This window comes from Mya arenaria, chromosome 12, assembly GCF_026914265.1.
Source record: "Mya arenaria isolate MELC-2E11 chromosome 12, ASM2691426v1".
Classification (NCBI taxonomy): Eukaryota; Metazoa; Mollusca; class Bivalvia; order Myida; family Myidae; genus Mya; species Mya arenaria.
The window spans coordinates 57837227-57857021 of NC_069133.1; the positions used below are offsets into that span (position 1 = coordinate 57837227).

A 19795-nucleotide genomic window follows, 5' to 3' on the forward strand; every position below is an offset into this window, starting at 1 on the left:
TTTTCGACGCGGCATTGTGAACGTTTTGAAAAATCAGGTGAGTAGAGATGTTTTAGTTTTTTTGCATTTTACAGTGAATATTATAACAAAAATGTGCTGGATTTATTAATTAAAATGTTAACCTAAGTTAAAGTATAGGAAATAGTGAGTTGCTAAAGTTTACAAATGGTATTATTTTTATTTAAATCTTAAATATTCGGTGTAACTGATTGTTTACGTATTTCAGTAGATAAAAATAGTTTAAATATTTATTTTCAAAATATAGATAACATGCACACTATGGTTCCATCTGAACAATTGTCGTTGATGTACAGTACTCATTGCGACTGTCATTACATTTGTAAATGCTGAATTTCAAATTTGTATTGATTTAAACTATCAATATTCAGAACTGAAGAATACATAAAGAACCGAACTATTTTTTTTAAGTTTTACCTTATTTCATCGTTCTGCCTTACGTTAATGCCATGTTATTTATACTCAATTTATCGTTACTGCATAAAACAAAGAAAATGGTTTGTACAGCATTTCATAAATACGAAATATTCTGCCGAAAATAAGTTTTAAAGTCAAATAGATGACGTTCGGAGGGGACGAAATTTAACTGAACAATTACATGATTGGATGAACTTAGAATCGAATATGGGTGACTGTTCGTGAGAAGTAGTTCCCTACAATTATAACAGTTTAGGCTAAAATGTGGTAACTTACGGCGAAACGGATCATTATAAGGCCGTAACAAATTCACCAGTTGTTCGTCGGATTCACCGCTTCTCTTTTTTCTGAAATGCTATAAAAGTTATTTCAAATAATAATTGTACCCGCACCTAGAATTTTGCCGAGACTGAACACATATGTTTCCCATATCGAGTCTGCCATAGTCATAAAATTGTGAAAAGTCTCGTTGACGGCAATTTCAAGTTTAATAGCATTTATTTGTCATATTATAAACAAGTGCATTATCCATAGCCTTAAATGTTTTTAGTTCAAAAACTGTTGTTATTATATATAATAAGTCCGCTTAAGAAATGTAAGAATATTAGGAAATAAATCAATCAATAATGAACATAATAAGTCAGTCTCAAATATCTACATTTTATCCGATATTTCTAAGACGAATGAAGCGAGGGAGCGAACAAAACATACTTTTATAATTGTTAACGAGCAAATGACAAGCGATGAAAACGAAAATACAAACAGTTGCAGTAACATGATTTGGCGTGACCTTATTCATCAATAATCTCATTAACATCTGGTATGTATTTTTGTTTCGTAGCGAACTTACATATAAATGTATAATTTGCTCCAAACAAAACTAATTTAATCAAAATAAAGCGAAAGGTCGTATCGCTAGGACAACGATAGTCAAGTATAGTGTCAGAATAGGTATATTAACGGAAACCTTCATTAGCGCAATAATGCCTTTGGCATTTAGATTGCAAAAATAATAACTTGATGGATATTACATGGATTTCCTCCGATTGAAACGGTTGACTTCAGTTAACTACTTTACTTTTTAACATTAAACACCGTATATATCGTTACATTTCAATCCTATAATGGGGTTTTTGGTCACTATTTTTTATTTTTGTCAAATGAGAAGGCAGTTTTTCTTAAGTGTTCCGATATATTGATTTCAATCAGATGAAGCGGTAGATATTAACAGTGACTGACCCAGTGGGTGGTTACTAACTAAAGTACATACTAGAAATCCTTAACCATCACATATTATTTCAGTAAGTAATTGATGCAATTAATGTACTCTTTTTAAAATGTGAACTAGAATGACAACGTTCTTATAAAAATGCTGTTGATTCTTCAAATGTTAATTTTCTTTCTCTTTTTATATGCAGCGTTTTTCCAAAATGAAGGGATTTGGTCGCTGTCACGCATTCATTGTACTGCTTATTCTTTGTAAGTATCAAGCCTGGCCATTTAAAACATCGTTGTTGTTTATAAGTGAACAAGAGCGCATTAGTAATATACTATCTTGCCAATATCTACGTTTTGGATGTTTAGGAGAACATATTATAACTAATCGTAGAGAAGACGACATTCGCGGGGCTTATGCCATGTTGTACCAGGTACATGTTGGAGTTTATTAAGTATTTTTTTCGCGATGAAGTAACATAAGAGGGCAAAGTGACTGTTGTTCCTTATTGCTTTATGATTAAGCCGTACACCTGCCAAAACACCTGTAAATTACTGCAAGATATTGCGACGTCATGCAAACCATCGTTGACACTTAAATTGCGCCTCTGCATATGCATACAGTTTGTGTGGCTATATGCCAATGCGCAGTTATAGCAGTTGACTTAATCATTATGCAATAAGCAATACGTAACGATTGGTCACAAAAAAGAAACTAAATACTTTTAAAATCTTACGCGCCTGATTGGCTGACAATGTAGGGCAAACACTAAGCTAGATTTTCCTGTACTTTTACAGACCGACTTCTGAGATAAATACCTAAATTAGAATTCAAATTTTATATGCAAGAAATCATAGAACCTGCCATGTGTTTGTTGTATGTATGCGTTTAAGTTGTAATGACTGAGTGCTGTTTTCTGCATTTCGTCTTATGTAGGCTGAAATAGGACGTCCCATAAGGAGCTATAATTAAATATTTTGGTCAATTCGGGCTTTCTTAGATATTCCTTCCGATTTATCACCTTATTTCTTCTTCATTACGAGAAGATGTGTTTGAAAATAATGAATCATTGCGGTGTCTTTTACAGTGATCATTGGGATAGATGAGAGTGAAGAAGTCGTTGTCGAATTCGTAGAAAGGGATGGTGACACTTTAAGCAATACCACCACCGTGGATGTTACAAATCCAGCAGACTGCAATAATGTTTTCAGTATTAACGTGACAGAAACGGGAACATTCAATCTATCTATGTATGCATGTATTGTAATGAAGACTTTATCAATATGTTTTATGACAGTGTATTAGTATGTTTATTAATTATTATTGAGTCTGATATACGAAAGTATTTCTTTCCATCGAATATATACAAGTGTTTCTATTGTACTGTTTGGCCGCATAAACACACACTGACACACACATGCACTCCTCCCCCGTCTTCTACACATATCCAATTTAGTTCTTTTTTGATAGCTGCATGACTCGAAGATATGTATGCCTAAATGTCTTATCATGTATGTTCTTTTTCTAGAGCTACTGGCAATACAGATGATGCCTTTATCATTGACTTCGATACAGTGATACCAACACTACAGTGTAATATGACAACTATAAGAACAAATGGGGAAACATCGTACAGCTTGTCAATTAAGTAAGTTCTTATTTAGTTACAAGCATCATCAGTCAGTTACACGATTCTGGTTGTGAGTCAACCATTTGACAATAAAGGTACTCAATATTTATTGAAATAAGATTAAGGTTCTAAGTATTATATATCGAAAATTAATACTAGCTCACGGTTTTTTACTACAATTTATTTTCAAACCTGTCATTCTTAGTATGTATGTCTGACTCGTACAACTGGTATGACAGTGACAGTGTAGTTAACGGTCTAAAAGTATTCACCTCCATCGCCTTATAGAGGGCGACATCTAATGCCTAATTCTTTGAAACGAGTCTATAGAGGGATGTTTCACAATTTTTCTAACTATATTGATTTCTCTCGATTCTAAAGTTCTTTTTGATTTTATTGCTATATTCAAAATAAAACCTTGCATACTACTCCGGTAATATTTTCAGACTCGTTTAATATTATCATTTTAATTTCAAACTTAATAGTTAAAATGTTGAAGGCTGTAAAGCGCGATTTTTTGTACAACCGGAATTTATTGGCATTCCATCATGATTCCCCGGAAAAGCTTATATTTGTGTTTAAATTTATCGTGTTTAACCTAAAGAATGTTGTTTTTTTACCCCTTTTACTCAAATGAATTAAACATAATAAAGCAATAAATTTAAAAAAAAAAAAAAAAAAAAAAAAAAAAAAAAAAAAAAAAAAACATATTTTCATCAACCGTTTTTGTGCGCCTTTAATTTGTACAACACCGTCCGTAACATGATACTAACGCTAATTATCAATTTAATGTTCTCATACATTGCCGCGCAATAGTTAGAAATACTTACAGGTTAGGCGAGCGAGATAGAGGGCTATCATGGACATTTGGCGCTCAGGGATATTTCACCCTCATGGATATTATGGCCTCATGTAGGCTTCATGAACACTACTTCCACAAGGATACTGAGGCCCGAGTGGGTATAGGGCTCTGATGAATAGTTAGACCTCGTGAATAACAGGGGCTCTTAGATATTGTGATCTCTTGAATCTCATGAATATTTGGACCTTATGAATATTGAGACTTATGCATATCCAGCTCTCATGGATATTGGGTGCGCATTACACTTTTTCATTAAATCGACAACTGAATAAATGGGAATAATTTTCGTCCCGTCTTCACATTCCTCGCTTTCGTTCCAGTGTCACCGATGATGTCGACTCAACCCTAGACACCAAAACTGTTACCGTGACTGTTGTAAACCTCGTTATAACAAGTAAGTAGATCTTTACATTTTGTGTAAGTTACATTATGTGCAAATATCCAGCCATTTGCGATACCGCAATGTCCAAAGTTTGATGCACGAGTATGGAAAGCTACAGTCGTATACTGCGATTTTTCATATCTCAGTGTCTAGCTGTCATGTATTGATGCCCTACTGACATAATGTAATGTTATTCACAAAAACGAGATCAAGTCTGTATGACATGTAATTATGTCTACATGATAGGTATTTATGTCAAATGAACATGCCATTTAACTGATTATGTCTACATGATAGGTATTTATGTCAAATGAACATGCCATTTAACTGATTATGTCTACTTTACTTGTTTTTATGTCTATCTGTCAAACTGTTATATTTGATCAATGTATAACCATGTCAAATAAACATGTGATTTGTCAATTGTACATTGTAATTGGAATTTGGAACATTGGAACTTGGACCAAATACCAAGTTAGTTAGACATATTCACATACAATCTCACCTTATAACATAATTCCGGCAAACCGTACACTATGACTCACAAATTGATTTATTAATACCTATAAATATTCTGTAAAAAACACCGCATTTGTTTACCGACTAATACAAATTAAATCCCGTATTACACACTGTTGCATTCTGTTTCTGTATTACACACTAGACCACGACTACTTGTTTTCGGTCGTTCATGTATTGGTATTTTCCGCCATTCCGATTCTTTTTTTAGACTGACCTGGTTAACTTATAATATAAAGAAATCGTTTGAAATGGTATTAATGTTCAGTTGTATATGACAGCAATTTTTAATAAAGAAAATAAATGTTAAGCAATAAAACGTTGGCAGTACCGGCTCGATCGGATGACATCTCCGCCCCAATGCAATCCAATATCGCAAACCACATGTCCAAAGTATTTCCACAAATACTTCAAAATGCTCGGCTACTCAACTGAGAAATCACTATTAACCACTATGACAGATCGTCACACAAAAACAAACGTAGACGGATTCGTGTAATCGATTGTGACAGTGATTGAGGGCTCTTTAAGTAATTAGTTCCATGAATAAAACTCACATTTACCAGTTCAACAGTTTAACAGTTTACTTGTTTTAAAATGGCGGACGTTTACTTTCGGTTTAGTCAATTTAGTGACGTCACACAATTTCTCGTGAATAATTTATTTTTATACACCATTTATATTTTGTATTGTACATGTATATTTGGTACTATTTGTTTGTGGGTTTGATGAAATAAAGAATATGAAGGAATATTATTAAAGAAAATTATGTAAGTCGGTTGATCCGTGGAGTTGTATCACTTCGAGTTGCTTGTGAGAGAAACCGTATCGCACGAGCCCGAAACCACGGACCAACCAACATAATAGTCCCTATTTATTACACGATAGTTGTATGGGGGTCTTTATGGATATTGAATTTTAAAGCATACGGTATCGTTAGTAGTTGATAACGTATCTGATGTTTGAAACTATTTTTTGTTTACTGACAAAGCAGGACCCTTTGAATCGAACATATTTCGCCCCTACCGCTAAAATATGAACGCGCACGAAACTGAAGCAATATAAATAAGCATAAGATATGGTTTTGGACTGTTGTTTTTTTCTTTAGAAATACTTCAAGGGCTTGCCCTTCATTCATGACATTCATATTGGTGTTGTTATCATCATGAAAAGAAATTTAGCATTAATAACAAAACGTTTGGGACCACTTTAATCTCTGAAAAAAAAAACAAAAAATATTCTATACTAATCGTTTAATGGTACATTATCAGGCCAAATATAAATTATCTGGCGCTCTTTGTCATCTGCATGCAAAATTTCCGTTTTTTGTGGCTTCTGTCATAGTATTAAAAGATAGTTTCAGAACAAAGCGAATGCCTTTTTTTGTAATCGAAGCAGAACCGCATTGAAGCAAATATCCCCGTACATTTTTTCGTAAAAAACGTCCAATTTCATGGGTAAAATGTCATACAATAGATTTAAAGAAATGATATTGAAATGAAATTAAACCGATTATTTAAATCATTACTGTTTTATCACCGATCTAAGTAAAACGATTTCTGATCAGAATCAACATTTGATTTCAAAAAATTGTGTGTTGTATCAGCCGTCCGTCTATGTACTGTATTATACATACACGTGTTTGCACATTAAACACCAAAGACACTGCTTTTCTTTAGCAGAATTGAAGAGAAAATAAAACACCGTTACTTTTGCATGTTGAATGTCTTCATTTCAGAAATAGTTGTTGCATTGATTTTCTATTAAGGTTTACTTGGCTCATTGCTAAATAGAACTTATTTAATACACGTGATTTAAGAGATAAACCATATGAACATGATGAATTTTATTTAGTATGCACCAAGTATTTCTTTAATATACATATTTTTAACACATAAAACAGCCGCATTCGAAATATCATTAAAATTTGAAACACGCAAAAAATGAATGACTCATCATTTTATCTGTATATCTTATTCAAATTGTAATTTAAATCAGCAATAGACTGTTTACTTATTCAGGTATAACGTCTGAATATGTAGTCTAAATATAATTACATAAAGCTAAATTTGTATTTCAATAGAATAAAATCTCAGTATTAAATATAATAATTAATTATATAAAGATAAAACTTCGCGTTTAAAATAAAACCTCATTATATAAATATAAAACTGAATTATATAAAGGTAAGACTTCGCTTTATAAAACTAGATCTATACTATATAATGATAAAAAGTCATTAAATATTACTTAAAAAAATAATTAATATAAAGTCATTGAAGGTAAACCTTATGTATAAAGTCAAACATAAAAGACCTTATAATTCTTAATATGGTAAGTGTTATTCGATTGTTTCTAAGATAATTAAACGTGTTTTTTTACTAGATAAAGATGTTGTTTTCTTGCTCTTAAATGAATAAGATTACATTTTTTATTTAAACCATTACGTTTTATAAGGTTTTTAAGTTGAACAAACAAAAGAAAACACCTGAAAAATAATCACCAACAGCAGTTTAATATTTCCCTTTTTTCGCCTCCATATTGTTTTTTTACCGGAAATAGTTGAAAAATGATGTCACATGGTTCATGCAGCCCGCCGAGAAAACAGACGTAAAGTTCAACTGAAATGTTGCTATTTTGTCATAACGTTATTTTTTGTCGCAAGTTTTATCCGTCATCTTCAATTCTTATGGAAAATGTCTGTTAAAAGGTTTTGTAAATAAAGGGTCGTTCATAGTTTGTTTATTTGAAATGCTGCATTGGAATTTATCTTTACACTGCTTGTAATTATATAAAATTAGTTTAGCCAAGAAAAGTTCTAATGTAAATATGCCACATTAAACACAATTATGTGAAACGGATTCAACACAATTGTGTGTGGCGGGTTTAACATGACCTTTTGACGATATGTGTATTACAATAATTGAAAAAAGCTCCTTAGAAATAAGGGCATAGACTTCGAAGTTTGAAGCTCGAGACTCAAGAAGGCTGGACAGAAAACGTCTTGGCTCGCGGTAAAAGGGGGCTGGCCTTGATTGAGATTCAAGAAGGCTAACCCGGCTCGTGGTGAATAGAGGACGACTAGACTCGAGGTAAAAAGAAGCCGACCAGGCTGTATGTTAAAGGAGGGTTGCCAGGCTCGAGGTTATTGGATGCTTGCCAAGCTCGAGGTTATTGGATGCTTGCCAGGCTCGAGGTTATTGGATGCTTGCCAGGCTCGAGGTTATTGGATGCTTGCCAGGCTCGAGGTTATTGGATGCTTGCCAGGATCCAGATTAAAGGGCTGCAACATTGTTGGCTGGCCAAGCTCGGGGTAAAAGGAGGCCGGCCAGGCTCGGGGTAAAAGGAGGCCGGCCAGGCTCGAGGTAAAAGGAGGCCGGCCAGGCTCGGGGTAAAAGGAGGCCGGCCAGGCTCGGGGTAAAAGGAGGCCGGCCAGGCTCGGGGTAAAAGGAGGCCGGCCAGGCTCGGGGTAAAAGGAGGCCGGCCAGGCTCGGGGTAAAAGGAGGCCGGCCAGGTTCGATGTTAAAGGCTCTTTAGGCTCGAGTTAGGCTGGAAAGGATAATTGAGCATCCCATTGGTTCACCTTGTATCAGTGAAACAAATATTTTTAACTGCTTCCCAAATTTAAAACATTACAGAAGGTTTTGAATTGATATTGACTGTTTACCGTTACGTGGCAATAACGAACTCAGTTTTGCTCCGTTTTGCTCTGTTAAAATGTGGTGATTTAAAATAGTTATTTGTGTCAAATGGGTCAAGTTTACATTCTGTTTGTACAAATACTAAATGTTGATGCATATGGTGATTTTCAGCGTGAATTGTTGACTTTAAATGCTGATATTTAATAAATAAAACTGTTTTCATATTTCAAATTCCTATTGGGAACACATATTCACCGAACATTTGCTAGTCTATTTCATGTGGATTATTTGAGAACATTCACTGAAGCTTGGCAGGTGAGAATAGGATCCTTTTTTTTCAGCCCATTAAAACCAAATTGCATTTGCATACACTTATAATAAAAACGGTATTCGCATACTGTTTTTTGTCTGTTGGCGGCGCAATGGATAGAGTTAAACTCAGGTCCCGCTCTGCGAGAACGTCAAAAATCGGCCGGAAAAGGCGCGAAAAGAGCCACCTCGACGTCAGTAGGAAGTCTGCGACAGCTGACGAGTATGACTCAGAGAAGATGACAAGATTTCATTTCTCACAGGACACACACCATACTTTACAAAATTAACAGTAACCCAAAACCTCGGATCGTGATCGACCGGGAAATCAGACGTCAATTACCAGCTGGCTCAATAAAGAACATCGAAAGCGATATTTTTTATTAGTATGACAGGATGCGTGATTTAAAAAGGGTGGTAAATGCTGACCCTTTAAATCTAAGCATTGCTGAAGAAGAGATAGACAGAAGTAAACGGGACCTTAATATTAACTGTGCTTTAGGTTATGATGGTGTTTGTATTGAAATCTTTGAAGCCACCGCTTAAGGAATTACGCCTCTTTTGAAAAAAACAACATTTTAATCATATTTTTGAAACTAGCGTTTTCCCCGTCAATATTAGACTAAAGGCCTGGAATAAAGAACATAACATAATTGATGAATCCCAAGCCGCTTTTAGGCCAGGGTACTCGACTGTATATAACATGTTTAATGTGCAATCTGTAATTAAAAAAAAATATACGACTAGCAAAGATAAACATTCTAAGATTTGGCAATGCTTATCAAGAGACAACGTCAACGTCGTTTTTTAACATCTTTCAATCCATGAATAGCCAAATTAAAGCGTGTGTGAAAGTTAAAAATGGCGTTACAGATTTGTTTCAGTGTTAAATCGTCGAAAAACATAGATGCTTGTCTTTACAACCTCACTCTTACGGTCAAGAAACAGTTCACGATAAATCAATTCCAGTTAATCTTTTTCAGTTGAAACCTGAACTATTTTCATAGAGATATTTTTCTAATTAAAGGATAATGATTAATGAGCCACAAAGTTGGAGGAAAGTTAACTTTAGTCCTTTAACAAGGAATTGCATAATTAACCTTTGTTTGACAACAACTCTTCAAGAGTGTCTGAAAGAATAAAAAAACGGAACATTTTGTTTAATTTCAGATATAGAATCGTCTTGTTCCTCTGATGCTGACTGTCAGATCACTTTACACACACCACCGTATGTTTGTGATAACTCAATGTGTAAATTTGGTAGGTACATTTCAGGCTAGCATATCCATGAAATGTGCACACACAACTTACAACAGGATATTCCACTGAAAACATAATTAATCATAGAAGATAAGCGTTTGTTTCAGTGTACGCTTGCAAACGTCCATTCAAACTCTATAATGCATAGCAAAATTGTAGTTTGTAAGAATAAAGTATGGTAGCGAAAGTAACGTCGATTTATTACAGAGAACTTGACGTCATTGACGCGGCTTATTATGCAATACTTTATCAAGTTCACTGGCAAATCTAAAAATAAATCATTGTCGACAGTGGTATTTATCTAAATATTTCTAGTGATGATGTAATGTAAAAAACAGTGTTATTGTTTATAGTGTTATATAATATATTCCTTACTTGGTTTTAGGAGTAAAAGGAGGAAATTGCACAGCCATTGCAAACTCCTGCCTAACAAATGGTCAATGTACGTCAGATGCATGTGAATGTGTTGACGGCTTTGACCCTGATGATAACAAATGTTACGGTGAGAAGAGTTGTATTTCGCTTAAAAGATAATGTTTCTAATATATAACGTATATAATAAGTTTAATTGTGTTTTATTATTGATTGACAATCTAAACATAATGCCTTAACTGACTCCTTTATCCTTCATATGTAAAAATCTGTAAGTGCAGCAGCATGGTCTTCTTGATTGTTTGAAAAAGTACACATTTATTTCAGAGTTAGAACTATCAAGCCCAAGTAACGGTAGCATCATAGAAATCTGCGAGTCAACAGAAATAAATGAAGTGATTGCTAATCTTTCCGCTAGTTTCGCTCCAACGAGTACGGAATTCGTTTTCAACATTACTGACCCGGTAAAATATTCGATAACAACACATATTTGAATAGCGATTGAAATTTATATTGACAATAATAACGCAAAATTTCAAAACCAAACACAAACGAAAAAAATACTAAAAAAATGTTTCAAAACCTCCAACATAACACCTACGTTTACATTATATTAACTACTGTTTTGGTAACCACAAATGTATACGAATTTGGTGTAGTGGGGGTAGACGTTCAACGAGTTTGTGAGCACTCAACTCCACATTTTTAACAAATTATTTTAATGTTTAACAAATCCATTGTATTTTTACAGTCGAATACATTCACGACAGCAGAGGCCACAATTATTGTTGTTTCGGATTTAGACGTTGACGTTGAAACACCCGTAATTTCCTACGTACTTATAATCGAGTAAGCTACTTGATACACAAACAGAGTATTAAGCTCTTTACTGTATAAATCTAAATTTAGCTGCCTAACCAGCATAACTCTTTTTATTTACTTGGGTTTTGAATTCAATACAAGTGTAAGGCCTAGCATAATGGATGTTGCTTTTTCGAACACAAATGTATACGTGTACGCCTTAATAAGTTTTGCTAGATCAGCACTTGGTAATCATGTGACATAGCTATCATAAACGTGAGACTGAATTATGAAATGTATCATATCTAAACCATTTCTATTTTAGACTTATGCATCCAAACAGTTCCCGAACAGTTTCTACAACAATCACCATCAGTGTTGCGGATGATAATGACAATACACCTAAATTTGATAATAGCAGCTACACGTTCGACATAAGTGAAAAGTCTACAGGTAAACATTTAACAGTGTTACTGTTGTATTTTCATAAAACAAATCAAAACCAAAACTGAAAAGTGAATGGATCAAAGACAAACAGATACCAAAAATAGACACAAGGCTACAAAATCACAACACTTAATACAGACACCAAACATAGGTCGCAAAGCTGCAAAATACAACGCTTTACACAAACACCAAACCTAAGACACAAGGCTATAAAACGCAGCACTTAACGCAAACACCAGATACGAGACACAAGGCTACAACGTTCATAACCTTACACCGCAAACAGACGCCAACAAGAGACACAATGCTACAAATTACTGCACTCTATCCAAACACCAAACATAAGACACAATACTTCAAGACGCAACACTTAACACAATCGCCAAGCAAGAGACACAATGCTGCAAAGTACAATTGTTTACACCAACACCAAACATAAGACATAAGGCTACAAAACGCAATACTTAACGCAAACACCAAACATAAGACGCAAGGCTGTACAATACAACACTTTTACGCAGACCCCAAACAAGAGACACAAGGTTACAATTCACAACACTTTACACAAACACCAAACATAAGACACAAGGCTACAAAACGCAACACCTAATGCAGACATCAAACTCGAGACACAAAGCTACCAAGTGCATAACCTTACAACACAAACAGACACAAACAAGAGACACAAGGCCACAAATCACTGCACTTTACCCAAACACCAAACATAAGACACAATGCTACATAACGCAATACCTAACGCAAACACCAAACACGAGACACAAGGCTACAAAGTACAAAACTTTACATCACAAACAGACAACAAACAAGGGACACAAGGCAACAAATCTCAGCATTTTACCCAAACACAAAACATAAGACACAAGTCTTCAAGACGCAACATTAAACACAAACGCAACAACAAGAGACACAAGGCTGCAAAGTACAATTGTTTTCACAAACAGACACCAAACGAGGGACACATGGCTACAAATCACAACATTTATCACAAACAGATACCAAACAAAAGGCACAAGGCTACAAAACACTAGACTTGAAACAAATAGACATAGCATTTAAATCATGTATCATTTTATATGCAGGATAACCGCATCATCTTGTTGTAGTTTTTACTCACCGTGAAAGTTAAACACTGTAGGGTCATCGTAAATTGTTTTAACATTGTTTTTCGCAGATTATTATTTGTCTAATGCTACATACACTGAAAAGCATTGTACTCTTTCAGCATCAACTGTCGTTGGAACGATATTTGCTACGGATAAAGACAGCACGTCACCAAATAACATGATCGCTAACTACACAGTTATTGGTAAGTTTCGGTTTTTCACTACATTTAGTTTGTTTATGTATGTCAAAACTGTTGCTGCTATAATGAAAACGCCTGCCTTGTGGATGTCGCAGTGCACAGTGTCCGTTTGATATGAACCACAAGTAAAGCACCTTTTAAACAACAACATGTAACTCGGTACACATGTCAATATCAGAATAACAGCACCAAAAGCAAGATTTACATCGCTGGCAAAAATATTAATCCCGCCGTTGATCGACGGACACGATGGTCATGCGTTGAAATCCCGTTCATGCAATATGGTTTCCAGTTTAAGTTTTAACATGCATCCCTTTCACAAATATGTCCATAGATTTCTTTTATTAAATTTGGTTCCTAAATTCTGCTAAGACATGTTAAACGATCGTTTGAAATCGCCTATGTTATCGCCATCTTTCATGTTTAAGGAACCAATGCATTTGAAATCACCTCGGACGGGGTCTTGAGGGTTTCATCTGGTGCATCGTTAAATTACACTACGACGCCAATTGACACATTTCTGGTCACGGCAACTGATGGCGCGGGGGAAGATACGGAGCTTTCGACAAATGTGTCCGTTTCTGTCAACATAAGACCAGGTACCTGTGAAGTTAATTATAAAGAATGTTGTTTATTCTTTGTTTTTCATCTTAAACGTAAAGATGTAATAAAAAGTAATATTACACGCTTTCTAAAATGGGCACATTTATTTAATTTGCTGATGCAATTATCTGGACTATATGTTCAAATACCATAGCCTTGGTAAAGAAAATACATGATGTTCAAATTATATTGAATCGTTTTGCTTTTCTTTCAGATATAGGATCTTTGTGTTCAACCGATGACAACTGTGCTGAAATTCTCTTTCCTGACCCACCTTTTGTTTGTGATGACTCTGAGTGCAAATTAGGTAAGTTTCCTTATACTAATAATCATTAAATAATGAACATTTAAATTAAATATATACAATCACTATTTGATATTAAGTGATGAATGCAACCTAACAGGATAATAAGACACTATTTTTTTTTAGTTTAAACGCCTTACGTTTTAACATAACCCTGTTTAAAGGCACAAAGATGAAGGCCGAACAAACCACATACAACACAAACAAGTTTATTATAAGATACGGCGCACAAAAATATAAAAATAATACCTAAGTACAACGTTACATATTTACACGTAAATCAACGTCAGAGAAGCGTCATATATTTCTATCCTGGCTGTCTCTCTCTATACGTTTTTGCCCTTTTGCCCCAGGAAGCTAATAGAACAGGTATGAATTTGATTATATTTATAGTTAAGAAATATTGTAATGGAAACAACTATGGTCTTTCTTATTGTTAAATTGTTTCGAAAGAATTGGCATTCACAGTATTAATTTTCGTTTTAGGAGTTGGAGGAAATTGCACATCCATTTCAAACTCCTGCCTAACAAACGGTCAATGTACGTCAGATGCTTGTGAATGTGTTGACGGCTTTGACCCTGTTGATAACAAATGTTACGGTGGGAAGAGTTGTATTTTGTTTAAGAATTATTGTTTCTAATGTGTTACGTATACAAGAAGTTGCTATGTGTTTTCATTGATTGGCAATCTAAAAAGATTTCATCGTAACTGACTTCTTTATCCTTCATATGTAAAAATATGCAAGTGCAGCAGCATGGTCTTTCTGATTGTTTTTTTTTTTAACGAACACATTTATTTCAGAGTTGATACTGTCAAGCCCGAGTAACGGTAGCGTTATAGAAATCTGCGAGTCAACAGAAATAAATGAAGTGATTGCTAATCTTTCCGCTAGTTTCGCTCCAACGAGTACGGAATTCGTTTTCAACATTACTGACCCGGTAAAATATTCGATAACAACACATATTTGAATAGCGATTGAAATTTATATTGACAATAATAACGCAAAATATCGAAACCAAACACAAACGAAACAAAATACCAAAAAAATGTTTCAAAACCTCCAACATAACACCTACGTTTACATTATATTAACTACTGTTTTGGTAACCGCAAATGTATACGAATTTGGTGTAGTGGGGGTAGACGTTCAACGAGTTTGTGAGCACTCAACTCCACATTTTTAACAAATTATTTTAATGTTTAACAAATCCATTGTATTTTTACAGTCGAATACATTCACGACAGCAGAGGCCACAATTATTGTTGTTTCGGATTTAGACGTTGTCGTTGAAACACCCGTAACTTCCTACGTACTTATAATCGAGTAAGCTACTTGATACACAAACATAGTATTAAGCTCTTTACTCTATAAATCTAAATTTAGCTGCCTAACCAGCATAACTCTTTTTATTTACTTGGGTTTTGAATTCAATACAAGTGTAAGGCCTAGCATAATGGATGTTGCTTTTTCGAACACAAATGTATACGTGTACGCCTTAATAAGTTTTGCTAGATCAGCACTTGGTAATCATGTGACATAGCTATCATAAACGTGAGAGTAAATTATGAAATGTATCATATCTAAACCATTTCTATTTTAGACTTATGCATCCAAACAGTTCCCGAACAGTTTCTACAACAATCACCATCAGTGTTGCGGATGATAATGACAATACACCTAAATATGATAATAGCAGCTACACGTTCGACATAAGTGAAAAGTCTACAGGTAAACATTAAACAGTGTTACTGTTGTATTTTCATAAAACAAATCAAAACCAAAACTGAAAAGTGAATGGATCAAAGACAAACAGATACCAAAAAATAGACACAAGGCTACAAAATACAACACTTAATACAGACACCAAACATAGGTCGCAAAGCTGCAAAATACAACACTTTACACAAACACCAAACATAAGACACAAGGCTATAAAACGCAGCACTTAACGCAAACACCAGATACGAGACACAAGGCTACAACGTTCATAACCTTACACCGCAAACAGACGCCAACAGGAGACACAATACTACAAATTACTGCACTCTATCCAAACACCAAACATAAGACACAAGGCTTCAAGACGCAACACTTAACACAATCGCCAAGCAAGAGACACAATGCTGCAAAGTACAATTGTTTACACCAACACCAAACATAAGACATAAGGCTACAAAACGCAATACTTAACGCAAACACCAAACATAAGACGCAAGGCTGTACAATACAACACTTTACGCAGACCCCAAACAAGAGACACAAGGTTACAATTCACAACACTTTATACAAACACCAAACATAAGACACAGGGCTACAAAACGCAACACCTAATGCAGACATCAAACTCGAGACACAAAGCTACCAAGTGCATAACCTTACAACACAAACAGACACAAACAAGAGACACAAGGCCACAAATCACTGCACTTTACCCAAACACCAAACATAAGACACAATGCTACATAACGCAATACCTAACGCAAACACCAAACACGAGACACAAGGCTACAAAGTACAAAACTTTACATCACAAACAGACAACAAACAAGGGACACAAGGCAACAAATCACAGCATTTTACCCAAACACAAAACATAAGACACAAGTCTTCAAGACGCAACATTAAACACAAACGCAACAACAAGAGACACAAGGCTGCAAAGTACAATTGTTTTCACAAACAGACACCAAACGAGGGACACATGGCTACAAATCACAACATTTATCACAAACAGATACCAAACAAAAGGCACAAGGCTACAAAACACTAGACTTGAAACAAATAGACATAGCATTTAAATCATGTATCATTTTATATGCAGGATAACCGCATCATCTTGTTGTAGTTTTTACTCACAGTGAAAGTTAAACACTGTAGGGTCATAGTAAATTGTTTTAACATTGTTTTTCGCAGATTATTATTTGTCTAATGCTACATACACTGAAAAGCATTGTACTCTTTCAGCATCAACTGTCGTTGGAACGATATTTGCTACGGATAAAGACAGCACGTCACCAAATAACATGATCGCTAACTACACAGTTATTGGTAAGTTTCGGTTTTTCACTACATTTAGTTTGTTTATGTATGTCAAAACTGTTGCTGCTATAATGAAAACGCCTGCCTTGTGGATGTCGCAGTGCACAGTGTCCGTTTGATATGAACCACAAGTAAAGCACCTTTTAAACAACAACATGTAACTCGGTACACATGTCAATATCAGAATAACAGCACCAAAAGCAAGATTTACATCGCTGGCAAAAATATAAGTATATTAATCCCGCCGTTGATCGACGGACACGATGGTCATGCGTTGAAATCCCGTTCATGCAATATGGTTTCCAGTTTAAGTTTTACATGCATCCCTTTCACAAATATGTCCATAGATTTCTTTTATTAAATTTGGTTCCTAAATTCTGCTAAGACATGTTAAACGATCGTTTGAAATCGCCTATGTTATCGCCATCTTTCATGTTTAAGGAACCAATGCATTTGAAATCACCTCGGACGGGGTCTTGAGGGTTTCATCTGGTGCATCGTTAAATTACACTACGACGCCAATTGACACATTTCTGGTCATGGCAACTGATGGCGCGGGGGAAGATATGGAGCTTTCGACTAATGTGTCCGTTTCTGTCAACATAAGACCAGGTACCTGCGAAGTTAATTATAAAGAATGTTGTTTATTCTATGTTTTTCATCTTAAACGTAAAGATGTAATAAAAAGTAATATTACACGCTGACTAAAATGGGCACATTTATTTAATTTGCTGATGCAATTATCTGGACTATATGTTCAAATACCATAACCGTGGTAAAGAAAATACATGATGTTCAAATTATATTGAATCGTTTTGCTTTTCTTTCAGATATAGGATCTTTGTGTTCAACCGATGACAACTGTGCTGAAATTCTCTTTCCTGACCCACCTTTTGTTTGTGATGACTCTGAGTGCAAATTAGGTAAGTTTCCTTATACTAATAATCATTAAATAATGAACATTTAAATTAAATATATACAATCACTATTTGATATTAAGTGATGAATGCAACCTAACAGGATAATAAGACACTATTTTGTTTTAGTTTAAACGCCTTACGTTTTAACATAACCCTGTTTAAAGGCACAAAGATGAAGGCCGAACAAACCACATACAACACAAACAAGTTTATTATAAGATACGGCGCACAAAAATATAAAAATAATACCTAAGTACAACGTTACATATTTACACGTAAATCAACGTCAGAGAAGCGTCATATATTTCTATCCTGGCTGTCTCTCTCTATACGTTTTTGCCCTTTTGCCCCAGGAAGCTAATAGAACAGGTATGAATTTGATTATATTTATAGTTAAGAAATATTGTAATGGAAACAACTATGGTCTTTCTTATTGTTAAATTGTTTCGAAAGAATTGGCATTCACAGTATTAATTTTCGTTTTAGGAGTTGGAGGAAATTGCACATCCATTTCAAACTCCTGCCTAACAAACGGTCAATGTACGTCAGATGCTTGTGAATGTGTTGACGGCTTTGACCCTGTTGATAACAAATGTTACGGTGGGAAGAGTTGTATTTTGTTTAAGAATTATTGTTTCTAATGTGTTACGTATACAAGAAGTTGCTATGTGTTTTCATTGATTGGCATTCTAAAAAGATTTCATCGTAACTGACTTCTTTATCCTTCATATGTAAAAATCTACAAGTGCAGCAGCATGGTCTTTCTGTTTTTGTTTTTTTTAACGAACACATTTATTTCAGAGTTGATACTGTCAAGCCCGAGTAACGGTAGCGTTATACAAATCGGCGAGTCAACAGAAATAAATGAAGTGATTGCTAATCTTTCCGCTAGTTTCGCTCCAACGAGTACGGAATTCGTTTTCAACATTACTGACCCGGTAAAATATTCGATAACAACACATATTTGAATAGCGATTGAAATTTATATTGACAATAATAACGCAAAATATCGAAACCAAACACAAACGAAACAAAATACCAAAAAAATGTTTCAAAACCTCCAACATAACACCTACGTTTACATTATATTAACTACTGTTTTGGTAACCGCAAATGTATACGAATTTGGTGTAGTGGGGGTAGACGTTCAACGAGTTTGTGAGCACTCAACTCCACATTTTTAACAAATTATTTTAATGTTTAACAAATCCATTGTATTTTTACAGTCGAATACATTCACGACAGCAGAGGCCACAATTATTGTTGTTTCGGATTTAGACGTTGACGTTGAAACACCCGTAACTTCCTACGTACTTATAATCGAGTAAGCTACTTGATACACAAACAGAGTATTAAGCTCTTTACTGTATAAATCTAAATTTAGCTGCCTAACCAGCATAACTCTTTTTATTTACTTGGGTTTTGAATTCAATACAAGTGTAAGGCCTAGCATAATGGATGTTGCTTTTTCGAACACAAATGTATACGTGTACGCCTTAATAAGTTTTGCTAGATCAGCACTTGGTAATCATGTGACATAGCTATCATAAACGTGAGAGTAAATTATGAAATGTATCATATCTAAACCATTTCTATTTTAGACTTATGCATCCAAACAGTTCCCGAACAGTTTCTACAACAATCACCATCAGTGTTGCGGATGATAATGACAATACACCTGAATTTGATAAAAGCAGCTACACGTTCGACATAAGTGAAAAGTCTACAG

At 34.7% G+C, this 19795-nt stretch overlaps 1 protein-coding gene across 1 annotated transcript; it reads left to right on the forward strand.

Annotated features, from left to right (window-relative positions):
• The first annotated feature begins 1865 nt into the window (after positions 1-1865).
• LOC128210832 (protocadherin Fat 1-like) lies at positions 1866-18427 on the forward strand. The gene is made up of 20 exons (XM_052915187.1): positions 1866-1914; positions 2739-2901; positions 3180-3299; positions 4464-4537; positions 10165-10254; positions 10640-10756; positions 10954-11090; positions 11378-11475; positions 11753-11880; positions 13118-13201; positions 13627-13797; positions 14016-14108; positions 14592-14705; positions 14908-15044; positions 15333-15430; positions 15708-15835; positions 17072-17155; positions 17588-17758; positions 17977-18069; positions 18420-18427. Exons 1-20 carry the CDS (start codon positions 1866-1868, stop codon positions 18425-18427), a joined length of 2157 nt encoding a protein of 718 aa, XP_052771147.1.
• The last annotated feature ends 1368 nt before the right edge of the window (positions 18428-19795 follow it).

Coding starts and splice junctions, on each gene's coding strand:
- LOC128210832 (XM_052915187.1), top strand. CDS start 1,866: ATGAAGGGATTTGGTCGCTGTCACGCATTCATTGTACTGCTTATTCTT. Junction 10,255..10,639: donor TAACTCAATGTGTAAATTTG/GTAGGTACATTT, acceptor ACTTGGTTTTAG/GAGTAAAAGGAGGAAATTGC. Junction 13,798..14,015: donor TTCTGTCAACATAAGACCAG/GTACCTGTGAAG, acceptor CTTTTCTTTCAG/ATATAGGATCTTTGTGTTCA.